The 13,432-nt window shown below is 38.4% G+C and overlaps 4 protein-coding genes across 4 annotated transcripts; 2 read left to right on the forward strand and 2 right to left on the reverse strand.

Annotated features, from left to right (window-relative positions):
* The first annotated feature begins 662 nt into the window (after positions 1–662).
* LOC18030588 (probable protein phosphatase 2C 60) lies at positions 663–3,443 on the forward strand. Its single transcript, XM_006412483.2, has 12 exons — positions 663–871; positions 972–1,021; positions 1,153–1,275; positions 1,366–1,429; positions 1,607–1,715; positions 1,839–1,992; positions 2,104–2,229; positions 2,335–2,458; positions 2,525–2,601; positions 2,679–2,731; positions 2,832–2,886; positions 2,988–3,443. Exons 3-12 carry the CDS (start codon positions 1,159–1,161, stop codon positions 3,198–3,200), a joined length of 1,092 nt encoding a protein of 363 aa, XP_006412546.1. The 5' UTR covers positions 663–871; positions 972–1,021; positions 1,153–1,158; the 3' UTR covers positions 3,201–3,443.
* On the reverse strand, positions 3,388–7,126 carry LOC18030590 (pentatricopeptide repeat-containing protein At4g31850, chloroplastic). The gene has a single exon (XM_006412481.2). The coding sequence runs from the start codon at positions 6,888–6,890 to the stop codon at positions 3,534–3,536; it is 3,357 nt and encodes a 1,118-aa protein (XP_006412544.1). The 5' UTR covers positions 6,891–7,126; the 3' UTR covers positions 3,388–3,533.
* A 262-nt stretch (positions 7,127–7,388) lies between these two features.
* Positions 7,389–8,217, reverse strand: LOC18030589 (early nodulin-like protein 1). The gene is made up of 2 exons (XM_006412485.2): positions 7,954–8,217; positions 7,389–7,860 (listed from the first exon to the last, which is right to left on the reverse strand). Exons 1-2 carry the CDS (start codon positions 8,129–8,131, stop codon positions 7,523–7,525), a joined length of 516 nt encoding a protein of 171 aa, XP_006412548.1. The 5' UTR covers positions 8,132–8,217; the 3' UTR covers positions 7,389–7,522.
* A 652-nt stretch (positions 8,218–8,869) lies between these two features.
* On the forward strand, positions 8,870–9,370 carry LOC18030591. The gene has a single exon (XM_006412486.2). It carries the CDS (start codon positions 8,959–8,961, stop codon positions 9,259–9,261), a length of 303 nt encoding a protein of 100 aa, XP_006412549.1. The 5' UTR covers positions 8,870–8,958; the 3' UTR covers positions 9,262–9,370.
* Positions 9,371–13,432: the final 4,062 nt, after the last annotated feature.

Below are 13,432 nucleotides of genomic sequence, written 5' to 3' on the forward strand. Positions count from 1 at the left end.
AAACCCCCCCCACAAATTGATTAAGCTTAGTAAACTATATATTCATATAGATATATTACCAGATTTGAATCTAAATGAATGATAACACATTTATTTTTTTTGTTCAAATGATACAACAATTAGATTAGTACAAATTATTAGATTAAGAGTTCCCTTGAAATCTAACATTAAAGAACTATTTTACTGTCATTAAAAAATTAAAATTTTATTGAGTTAAGCCTGAAGAGAATGTTTTACTCTTTAAAAAATATTTATATACTAATTGGTTTGATTCTGACCATAAATTTGTTCATCATCATATACACAATATTTTGTTTTTTTTTTTTCATGACATGTAGCCATAAGTATACAACACATACAAATACAACATATACATATTTCCTTACCAGACATGACAAAAAAAACTCCTTAAAATTGTGAAATCGTATGGAGACTTTTTTTTTTTCATTTGTCGCATGAAACCTGGATTTAACATTTGTTTTTTAATCTTTTGAAACTGAATTTGAAAATTAACATAAGTTTATGCCGCTAAAATTTTACACGTTTAAAGAAATATAACGAATGCCTCTCCTATTACGGTGAATAATAGACCCTAAACAAAAGTAGTAAATGTATATTTGTATTTGTATTTGTATTGGTATTAGTGTGAGTAAGAAGAAGAAAACAAACTCAGGAACTTTCGTTGCTTCTCAGGAAAACAAAATCAGACCTTTTCTCATTTTCTCGGGCTACAATCTGATCTCAAGATAAATCATCGAAAGTTTCATCTTCCTCCTCTAATCAATTCCGATCGAGTTATCTTTCCCACCCCAAGATTTTTGTCAGCCATTATCGAGCCAGAGATGTGAGAAACCAAGCTCAACTTCGTCACGTACTTCTTTTGATCCATTGAATTGCTAATATCTAAATATGGTTCTGCTCTAGTATAGCCGATTCAAATTTGTTTTTTTGTTTTGTCTTCGGTTTTGAAGATTGATTTCTTAAATAGCTTCAAAGATCACAGGTCTCTGAGCTGATTCAGGTGACGTCCATTGCAATTCCTCTCTAATTTCGCTTTTGACTCTCATATTTTCGAATCTTGGAATTAATTAACGTTAAAAAGATCATCACTTTTCTTGATTCATGAAAGAAATGTCCAATTTTGGTTTGCAGAAAGAGATGGGTATATATCTTAGTTCTCCGAAAACAGATAAGTTTTCAGAAGATGGAGAGAATGATAAACTTAGATACGGTTTATCCTCTATGCAAGGTTGGCGTGCGAACATGGAAGATGCTGTGAGTGAAAATCAAAAAGTTTAAACCTTTTATTTGTTGCAGACATTTTTTTTACTTACTGATTTAGATTACTTGGTTTAACTTTGGTAGCATGCAGCAATACTTAATCTGGATGATAACACTTCCTTCTTGGGTGTCTATGATGGCCATGGAGGTAAAGAAAAATTAGTCCTTTTGGCGAATTCTCCCGGCTTTAAACTTCTGTTTAGAGCTCAATTGAGATGGATAGAGCTAGAAGACTGATAGTGCTCAAACATGTTTGTGGTTTTTGTTCTTGAAAAAGCTTCTTTATGTGACATGGAAAATCAAATGGTTTTGGCTTGTGTTGTAGGTAAAGTTGTTTCAAAATTCTGCGCCAAGTATCTACACCAGCAAGTTCTCAATAATGAGGCTTATGCAGCTGGAGACGTAGGGACTTCTCTTCAAAAAGCATTTTTCAGGTAACATTATCGTTTCGGCCTCTCTGTAACTTTACTGGCAACTGTTCGTGCATACAGCAACAAGAGTCTGTTCTGGTCTGAAGTTATGCTTTAACTGGTTGCTCTTGGATGTGGTTATTGCAGAATGGATGAGATGATGCAAGGACAGAGAGGATGGCGAGAATTAGCAATACTCGGTGACAAGATCAACAAGTTCAGCGGAATGATTGAAGGGTTTCTATGGTCACCAAGAAGTGGGGACAGCGCTAATAAACCCGATGCTTGGGCTTTTGAGGAAGTAAATCTTTGCTACCTGCATAATGCTCTGCTATTTTTCAGTCTCACTTCTTCTCTATTATATCGAAGATCAAATTAGGATCACTAATTGGTGCTTTCGTTGTCAAAACAGGGTCCTCATTCTGATTTTCCTGGACCTAATTCTGGGAGCACAGCCTGTGTTGCTGTTATTAGACACAAGCAGCTAGTTGTTGCAAATGCTGGTGACTCACGTTGTGTGATATCCAGGAAGGGTCAGGTAAAAGTACCATTTCGATTTGAAGTGGTTTGATGATGACTTTTTGGCGTCTGTATTGATTTTTTGTTAAAAACGGTGTGTGTGTGTGTGTGTGTGTGTCTACAGGCTTATAATCTTTCTAGAGATCACAAACCAGATCTTGAAGCTGAGAAGGAAAGGATATTAAAAGCTGGTGGCTTTATTCACGCTGGTCGAGTCAATGGAAGCTTGAATCTAGCAAGAGCTATCGGTAACCTCTTCCTCACACTATGCAACTTGTTTACGTGCAATCTCTGATTGGAGCTACTCTTTACAGGTGACATGGAATTCAAGCAGAATAAGTTTTTGTCATCTGAAAAGCAAATTGTTACCGCCAGTCCAGATATCAACACTGTAAGTGGGTCCAATGCCGGTTCTCTTTCTCTTGAAACATCTTCGATGACACATTTTGATTTTCTCTTTCTCTTCAGGTTGAACTCTGTGACGATGATGATTTCCTTGTTCTTGCCTGCGATGGAATTTGGTAAAATCAATTTGAAAATGTTTTGATCTTGTTCTCAAAACAAGTTCATTTCTTGGTACTGGTATTGATAAACTTGTCTTGGTTCATCTCGTATCTGCAGGGATTGCATGTCAAGCCAACAACTCGTTGATTTTATACATGAACAGATGAATTCAGTAAGCTAACTTGATTTGTCTTCGTTCTGGATTACAGCTTTTCCAGTATTTTCTCTTCTGGACTCTTAACAGTTTTCTCTCTTTCGATTGCTTGCGTTCAGGAAACCAAACTCTCGGTGGTATGTGAAAAAGTTCTCGATAGATGTCTGGCTCCAAACACCGCAGGTGGTGAAGGCTGTGATAACATGACCATGATCTTGGTTCAATTCAAGAAGCCTCTTCAGTCCACGGAGCCTACTCCATCAGAAACCGAACCGAAACAAGAATCTAGCCAAGCTGAAGCGAGCCACGATGAGCCGAGCTCGTCAAACTAGCCCCATCCTCAGAGTCACGGAAGATGGCATCTAGTATTTTAGTTCACATTGTAAATTCTTTTGAAACACTTTTTTAATATCACAATCTGACGTTTCTGGAGATTTCAGTATTCCAGTTCCTCTGCGTCCAGACTTTTGTCCCACGACCTCCAATAATGCAGAAGAAATGATTGACTTGAATTGTTGATGGCCTAAAGAACATATCATCATGTAAAAAACAAACAAAACAATATGACATTTACACAACGTTATGCTTTGTACACTTTACATTACATAAACTGTTCAGCAGGTGCTTCACTTGTATAGCTCTAGTTGTATTAGCTGTGTAAAATGTCAAGCTCTGTTGGGGAGCTGTTCATATGTTCCTGTGTTGGGACTGAAACCTCCGGTCACCATTGTCTGGTACACAGCGTAAGCGTGCTCAGGTTTTCCAGACAAACTGTATCCACGGATCAGAGCGTTAAATGTAAAAACGTTTGGCTCGAGACCCGCCCTTTGTATCTCATCGTAAATCTTCCCAGCTCCTTCCACCATTCCTGCAATACCCATATTTAGAATCAAGGAGTTGTAAGTGTACAGATCAGGGGTGATTCCTCTGCTATTCTTCATCTCATTGTAGAGCTCAAGAGCTTCTTCAAGTCTCTGAGATTTCCCGAGTCCGTTGATTATGAGATTGTAACATACGACATCGGGATCGAGGCCGGATTCCTTCAGCTCCCTGAAGTAATGCAAGCCTTCATCTACTCTTCCGACCATACAAAGGCAATCCACTAGAACCGAGTAAGTCTTGAGATCCGGTCTTACTCCTTCTTTAACCATCCTTTTGAACAACTCGCACGCTGCATCAGCCTCACCTGCTTTCCCAAACCCGTTAATGAGAATGTTATAGATAGCACAGTTTGGCCTGCAGTCATAGTCCAACATCCCTTCAAAGAGTTGTTTTGCTTCATATAATCTTCCCGACTTAGAGAGACCATCGATAAGGGGACCATACGTGCAAGCAGTTGGAGAGAAGTCACCATCACTGATAAGGTCATAGTATAAATCAAGAGCCTCGTCCACATTTCCCGCTTTCACGAGACCGGACATGACAATGTTGTGAGTTATTGTGTTTGGTTTGCAGTCATGGAAAGACATCTCTTTGTACAGCTCAAAGAGTTCATCGATTTTGCCTGATTTTGCATAAGCATCAAGCAAGAAGTTGTAGGTAATAACATCTGGGATGCAACCAGTACTCTTCAACTCTAGGAACAGTTCCTGTGCTATTTCAATCATATCAGCTTCAAGAAGCCCACCGATTAGCAGATTATAGGTCGGGAGTTTGGGTTGGACACCAAGATCTTTTGTAAATTTCTCAAATAAAGTACGAGCATCAGAAGGATTATTACCATGTTTAAAACAATATCTGATTATTGGCACCAGGATCGATTCACCATCTCGACAAATCCCATTAGCTATCAATCTCTCAGAAAATGAAACGGCATTGTCTATTCCAGCTTCAGCCAAGATAGATCCCATCAAATCTTCCCAGAAAAGAACGGTCGGTTGGTCTGCACAGTTGTGAAGAAAGTTGGCGATGATTTTGTAAGCGTCTTCGATTAAACCAGCCTTGACAACACCTGGAAGAAGAGTGCAGAGGGTAACAAAATCAGGGTACACCAATTTCTTCATCTGGTGGAAGAAACACATGGCCTCTTTGACTTGACCATTCTTCACTAAACCATAAATAATCGTATTGTAAGTAAAAACATCCGGGACACAACCCATGTCCATCATCTTGAACAACATCTTCAAGGCTAGAACTACCTCGTCGTTTTTGCAAAGACAATCAAAGAGAGTGTTGAAAGTTATTGTATTAGGTGGACAGCCTTTCATCTCCATCCCCTCGAACAATTCAATCGCCTCCTGAATTTTTCCATTTTTGCCTAAACCTGCGAGCAATGTGTTGTAAGTCACAACTGTAGGCTTGAGCTTCATTTCCTTCATTCTCGTAAACATCTTCCACGCCTCATCTACTCTATCAGCTTTGAAAAGCGTATTGATCAGAGAATTAACAACGATTACATCAGGTTCACAACCGTTCTCTACCATCTCAGTAAGCAGATTGATGGCTTCGTCTATTTCCCCAACCTTACTGTAGCACTTCATCATCATGTTATACGTTACTGAATCAGGGGCAAGCCCTATGTTTTTCAAGCCATAGAAGATTTGTTTCGCTTCTCGGTCCCTTCCCGCTTTAGCTAGACTGTAGAGAGACGCATTACATGCTACAATGTTCGGAGCTATTCCTTTGGTTTTCATTTTCTCAAAGGTCTCAAGAGCACTGACGGAATCTCCAGACTTTCCATAATAATCAATGAAAACGATGTACGTATAGGCAGTAGGCTTAACCCCCAAAGACTCCATACTATCAAAAACTTTAAGTGCATCATTTAACCTGTGAACTCTAAGAAGACCGCAAATCAATGTGTTGTATGTATGTAGGTTCGGTGAGACACCTTGCTCCCTCATCACATCCAATGTATCAAATGCTTCACCAAAATTCCCAGCTTTACACAAAGCATCCACGAGAATGGTAAAGGTTACAACGTCAGGTGCATGACCATCTTTCTCCATTTCACTCCAAAACTGCCTCACTGAATCCAGATCTCTGTTATCACTAAACCTATCCAGCAACGTAATGTAAGTTACACGATCCGGTTTGTGTTTTCCTGTTTTCATCTTTGCGAAAACCTCCTTAGCACAGTCGAGCTTCCTAGCAGTACAAAGAGCATCAATAAGAACAGTGTAAGTAACCACGTCAGGTCCACATCCTTCATCATCCATCCGCTTCAGAATTGCATACGCTTCATTAATCTTTCCCGCCCTACCAAGCACCCGAATACATATTGTAAACGTATAGACATTCGGCTTTAACCCCAAAGTCTCCATCTCTTTAAGCAAAGCCATCACAGCTTCAATGTCCCTTCTTTTCCCCAATCCTACCATAAGTGAAGAGTAAGTCTGCAAGCTAGGCCTAAAACCTTCCAAGATCATTCTTCTATAAACCTCCATAGCCTCTGTGCAAAACCTAGACTTAAGCAAAAGATGGATCAACCCATTGTATGAATACGCATTCAACGCAAAACCAGATTCTCTCATCTTCCTAAGTGCATAGGGCGCTTGCCGCAATCCACCCTTCACAGAAAGACACTTGAACACAGTCAAGAAAGTATTAATATCCCTCTTTATGATCCTTTTCTGCATCAAATCAAACACATAAGCCATTTCCTCGATTTTGCCATCAACCCTCAAAGCTTCAAGCATGTAGTTACAAGTCTCAGTGGTGTGGACTAAATTCGAATTAGCAGCCACTGATTTGAAATAAGAAAACGCAGAATCAGTATCAGGAAGCGACATTAAAACCTTGGTAACTTCACCCGACGATGGGTTAGATTTCGAGGTCTTGTTTATCATAGAAACCGAAAAATCAGAACCTTTCATGGAGACTACGCTACATCTCATGGTCTTTCTCCAATGTTTCTTCCGATGTGACACAGACCCAACCTTCAAAGCGTGGAACTTTGATTCACCAGTGACTAATTTGCCGCGTCTCCAACAAAATTTGCCGCCTTTGATGTTACTAACCAGAGAAGCATCACTGACCGTGAAATCACCGCACAGACTCGTCGAGCAGAGTAATGCTGCCATTTTGTCAAAATAAGCCAAGCAAAGCAACTCCCAGGAAAACTGAAGCGAAACAGAGATTAACGATGATAGCTCATCACATTTCAAGTGGCGAAGGAGCGACTAACAAAACACGAGGACATACACATACTGAATAGTCATGACGATTCGGATACGTCTCCGTTCACCGGTCGAAAACACAACGGAGCTGATTTTGGTGAACCCGGAGATTTTCCGATGATTAAAAAGAACTTGCCGAATGGATAAAATCCCAGTAACTCGCTCGCTCCACTAGCTCCTCACCGTTGTTTTTTCCCTCCCAAAATATCTTGAGACCCAATAGTGGCCCATTTAGATAGGCCATTTTCATTTTCACTTATCCCATTTTAAGTAGAGGTAGAGGTGTTTCTTGTAGTTTTGGGCTGTATTTAACATTCTAATTAATATTTTTGGTCTTCGTCATTTAACTGTTGATAAATCGATTAGCTAATTTACCAAGAACTGAGCAAGAGGAAGATTCAATTTCGATAAATAATAAAATTAATTTAGTAGTAACAAGAGTAGCAAAAGAACAAAGATCTCTGCTTCCTAATCGAAAATTAATAAATAGAATTGAATTCCGACTAAACTTTCCATTTTAAAAGAAAAAAACTCTCTCAGAAGAAAGCACAGAAGGCAAGAGCAAGGCCGAGGACACCGAAGACGCCGGTGAGCTTAGCAGCACCACTAGTAGGAGCCACGGCGGGACCGTCGGATGGCGAAGGAGCCGGAGAGAAAGCAGAGTTACGAGGAGTGACGACGACTACTCGTAGCTTCTGACCCTTTTGACAGTGACCCTCTGTTCCACTGATGAAGTAGACCGGACCGGCTTGTTCTAGCTTCACTTTAGTGTTCCCGTCGGTGTAGCTGGCTTTCGGGCTCGTTGTGTTGCATTTCTCGTAAGCCTCTCGTGCTACTTGCAGCACCGAGTCTTTACCTGCTTCGTACCTGAAAACTGAAATAAAACATGTGACAAAGTCAGAAACAAAGTACTATATCGAAGAGTACACAAAAATGTCTAGAAAATGGAAATTAGTAGAAGGTATACAGAGAAAGTCGCCGACTTTGAAGCGAGCCTTTTGAGCCCATTCGTTGAAGGAGTAAGCAGAGGAAGGAGGGATCTTCCAGTCACCGGATTTTCCGCCGACGGTAACCTCATTTGCATTTACCGACAAGACAAAGGAGATGCAGAGGAAGATGGTAATTAGAAGGGAAGAAGAAGCCATTTTGGTTACAAAATTAAACAGTTTTTTTGGTACTAAATTTATCAACTAAGGAAAGTATTAGTGTGTGTATGTGTGTGTGTTTGAATGGATGTGAATGGATCTAGTGTAGTTTTTATAGAGCTAGAGAGATTTGGAAACTAACCGTTGAAGTTTTAGGAAAAAGAAAATGTAAAGGAAAATGTTGATGTAGCCGTTGGGGAGATACTAAAGGTGACGTAACGGCTAGGGAAGAGACAAAGCCTGATGATGATAAGAAAGTGAATTTCACGGTCTTCTATGAAGACTGGTCAAGCTTAGCTGTTTCTATCTTTTACCCTCTTTTGTTTACCAGAGAAACCGTGGGCTTCTATAATCTGGGCCTAAAAGTTGAAAAATATGAACCAAAGACATATCGTCCAAAAGCCCACGAGAGGCAGAAGGTTGAGAAAAGACCTTCCATAAACAAAACGACCGTGGTTGCAACTTAGACAAAAAAAAAAAAAAAATACATATAACACAAATATCATACGTGCGGATACAGTCATAGCCTTTTCCAATTTAAAAGTCACATCTCCTCCCAATTTTTTTCAAGATTAAATTATACCCAAACTGGCACCTGGCTAAGAACGCATGACACCTGTCTAATATGTTTAGTACAGAACAACACAGAATCAGCTAGGTGTCCGTTACTGAGACACATTATAAAACTCAAAGACACTACGTGTCTTCATGACTCATACTAACTCCAAAACCCTCATAGCTAAACACAAAGCGGTTTCCTTTTTGGTTAGTATAGTCCTCGGCTGAAATTTAAGAAGAAATTGAAGAGAAGACTCAGAAGACACAAAATGGCTGGAGAAAATGACTGGAGGAAAACGGCAGATACGACAAAGATGAGTCCGGAGGGAGTGAAAGCCGCCGGAGTTGAGTCATCAAAGAGGCCGCCCGGGACTAATCCCGGTGGTGTTCTCCACCAACGCCGTAACTTGCCTTACAGCTACACCACCATGGCTATTGCCGGGTTAGCTATCTCTGGTGCAGTCATGTATACTGTTATGTATGTTAAGAAGAAACCGGAGGCTAGTGCTAGTGATGTAGCTAAGGCGGCCACAGGGACGGCTAAACCGGAAGATACACATCCGAGGAAATAAAACCCCAAAGAAAAGAAAAAATGGTTTTTCTGTTTTTTTTTTTGTATTTTGTATTCCCCTTCCGCTCAATGTTCTTCTCATAACTTTTTTATTTTCTTGTACTGTAATAACATAATTCCATCAACTAACTGAACCAACAGAAAAACAAAACAAAAAAAAAAAACAAAGAAAAGTGAGAGGTAATTAGTCACTCTTTCGTTATTGCAGTGTTAACTCAAGTTTAGTGAGGGCCGGTGAGAGATGACTTACGGTTTAAAAGACAAATTCCCGGTTAAGGAAGAGAATTAACTAATTTAAATATTTTCGTTTTACAAGTTGTAGCTGTGACCATACTTCGAGGGTGGTGATCGAATAAAATCTATGCGTGGATGTGTATGCATGCGTAGAATGTGATCCTTATTCACATAATGATCACCGAAGCCAGGGTATAAATAGGCTCATTATTGTGGACTTGACTTGCGTATTGATATTTTGGGCTTGAATTGCGTAATGACATCATCATAAATGGCTTTCAGGGATCCCCAATCCAGTTGTTATTAAAGTTTTTCAGTTTGGTTGTTTTAGATTGAGCTTAAAATTAATTCTCTGAAAAAAGAGAACACATACTATTTTGAAATATTTATAAAAAGTTGTTTATTTGTATTTTACTAGTCTGATGAAGAAAACCTGTGTCGAAAAATGTTAATAAGATATATTTTTGAAATACTTTATCTATGTATGTACTAATTACAGATTATCTATTTTTTTAATATAGTTCCAATTTTCATATAACTTTTACGATAAATGTCACCCTTGTATATTAGTATGATTTTATTAGTCAACTACAAAACCATGGCAAGTTGAATCCATGCGACAATTGGTGATTCACATGTTTCTTAAAAAGAAAATTAGCATAAATTAAGATCGTAACGTTAAAATATGGAAAAATTAGGTGAGTCCACTTAATGGCCCAAAAAAGCTAGTGTATAGAAATAGGCTGTTAGGTAGAAACACTCATGTGTTGCTTTATGAGCATAAAACCTGGACGACAATCTCTTCTTTCTCTTCACCAACTGCGCACATTTTAATTATTAATCAACAATCTCGTCCTCAATATTAAGTTGACCTTCGCTTAATTGTATTAAACATGATTTTTAACCTTTGGAGCAGGATTAAGTCATTCTTCTTCTCTGATTAGAGATATATACGAAAGTTTTTCCTAATTAAAGAGCAAAAAACATACAAGAACAAATAAAGATTATTGTCAGAACTAAGATTATTTATTACTTTATAGAGATAGACTGATTAAGATCATTATCTTAAAGTCATCAATCATTTTATTTTACGATATTCAAGAACAAACAACAAGATAGAGAGGCCTGAAAACGACCAAAATTATTCTTTTCTTTTTTCACCGACCAAAGTTATTCTACGGACTGGAAACTGTTTTCACATTCCAAAATCATTCCAATAAGTTGTACACAAAGAAAAGTAGAAAACTAAGGGGAAAAACTTGTGTCTACTGAAAAGAGGCGGAAAAAGTTATAAGAAAATTAATAATAATATATATAGAGAAATTTATGAAGAAAGGAGAAAAAGGAAGATGAAGAAGCACAAGGTTGCAATTATGGAGGTTTGGACCCCATAGTCAGTGTTCACCATCATTTGTTTATGATGCCTTATGCTCACGCCTGTCTTAAATTAACCCCTTTTCGACATTAAACCTTTACTATTAATTAGTCGTTTGACGTATAATCAATTTCATCTCAAAATTAAAACTTTTGGTTTTGCTGCATGAATATTTGAATATATTCTCCACGGTTCAATTGAACGTGAGGTTTCCCGATACTCATTATAAACTTAAACTAAGCGAATACAAACATCAATATGTGAGAAACCTTATTTGTTTTTATATACTGCTCACACGTAACAAAATATAACTTAGATCAATGAATAACTCATGATCTAGTTAACCACATTACAGGCTTAGAGAATCTCACAGTAATCTTACATAAACTATATTCAACTCTATCTTTTTGCTATATTCCGTCATTTCACTGTTTATTATTCCGACATCCACTTGATTCTACTGATTACTTCTAAATTCTGTCATTTGCATGCAGCTTTTAGTGAAATTATTATTTATTGATTGCTTATTAATTTTCTTGTTTTATTTGATGTTTTTTTCCCAGGATTCCGTCATCATTCATTAGTATAATCAATTATAAATTTATAATCATTGATTTGAACTTTAATTTTCGCAAATGGGATAGCCGGAGAGGTTTACTGAATTAAACCTGAATGGATGTGATAGAGCTAGAAGCATGTATGATCTTATAATACACAGGAAGATTTTGTTATAACACCTGTATATGAAAGTAAACAGCTATATAATCGATCGACATCGAAAAAATAATCAGAAATTTCTAATTTAGTAATAAAGGATTTTCCACTCACCCACACAACCCATAAACATGAGGTTCAAAAGCCATTACTTTTTTTTATGTGTTTCTGTTCTTATATTGCCGTTTTCATACAAAGCTCGATAAAAGTGAAGTTTGCAACGAAGATAAATCTCATAGGAACTGAAAGATTAATAATAATATGGGGAGTGCATTTAATATGGATGCAGTGTATGTAATGTAAAAGAGGTAGAATACTGTTATGTATTATAAATATAATGCAACGATAATAATGGAGGCTACGTCTAGTCTTTTCTCATAAAACACATGCCATTGCTTTTCCCTCTGTGCTTTCAACGTCTCAACTATGCATCTATACATTATTATTATTTCAGCCAATGAGGAAATATGTTTTTATTGTTCTTCTGATATTAATATTGTTGGTTTAAAGCCTGAACCTTGTTTATGTTTTACGCGGAATCTTCTCACTAACACTCGTTATCTAAGTTCGATCGATCACTCGTGTGTTTAGCATAAAGTAAATGACACAAACAAATTTATCCAGTTCACGATCCATAATGGAATCGCTACGTCTGGCCGAGACTTTTCCTCGGAAATCCACTAGATATGGTGTTCTTGGTTACAACTAACCCTTAGAGACTTTTGTGTAAAACCCACATTCGCCTCTCTCTTCTACAACCACTCTTAACCCTAACGTTTCAGTCTGCTTCACCTTTTATATAACTTCTTACGCGTGGTGCCGACAAAACGGCTCTGCTGATTCTGCATCCAACCTCCGTACTCTGTTTCTTCGACAGAGGAAGAAGACAAACACCACTTCACTTTAGACAGAGGTTAATTACTCTTTTGTCCTCATGAGTTGTATAAGAAGATCACGTGAGCTCTGCGTGACTTCTCTTCAAACTGATAACTGAAACCTTCTGCTCGGGTTAGAGTCTTCGTGACACTTAGGCATAAAACTCACAAAACTCCACCTTGCCTTAGTGTCAACGATACCTTTTACTTTCCATCTCTAGCGTTTCTTGATTTCCATCTCGGACCCTGATCATCGGATCAGGCGCTGGTTATCCTGAGCCTCTCCAGAGCGCTCAGAAACTTGTTGACCGGTAGCACCTTAGTAAGCATATCCGTAGGGTTATGGACCGTAGATATCTTTAAAGCTCTCACTTCTCCATCACTTATTGCATCTCGGATGTAGTGAAACCTTGTCTGTATGTGCTTGGTCCTTTCATGGTGTACTGCATTCTTAGCCAGAGCTAATGCACTTTGGGAATCACAGAATATGTCAACGGGGCCTTGTGTGAATCCCAACTCATTCATCAGTTCCTTTAGCCAAACGGCTTCCTTTGCTGCCTCTGTCAAACTTATGTATTCAGCTTCTGTAGTGGATAGGGCGACGACTCCTTGCAGACAAGACCTCCAACTGACTACATTACCGCCTACAGTGAACGTATAACCGGAGATTGATCTCCTTCTGTCAAGATCTGAGGCGTAATCTGAATCACAGTACCCTGAAACTACAAATTCACCTTCCCTTTTGTACTGTAACCTTGAGCCGATTGATCCTTTTATGTAACGCAACACCCACTTAACCGCTTGCCAATGATCCATTAAGGGCTTGCTCATGAACCTGCTTATAACACCAACTGGATATGCGAGGTCAGGTCTTGATCCAATCATTGAATACATTATACTCCCAACAGCGTTAGCATAAGGTATTGACTTCATTTGTTCTGCATACTTCTCCTTTTCCTCTTCTGTTGCTGCTT

This window comes from Eutrema salsugineum, unplaced genomic scaffold, assembly GCF_000478725.1.
Source record: "Eutrema salsugineum unplaced genomic scaffold, Eutsalg1_0 scaffold_1, whole genome shotgun sequence".
Lineage (NCBI taxonomy): Eukaryota > Viridiplantae > Streptophyta > Magnoliopsida > Brassicales > Brassicaceae > Eutrema > Eutrema salsugineum.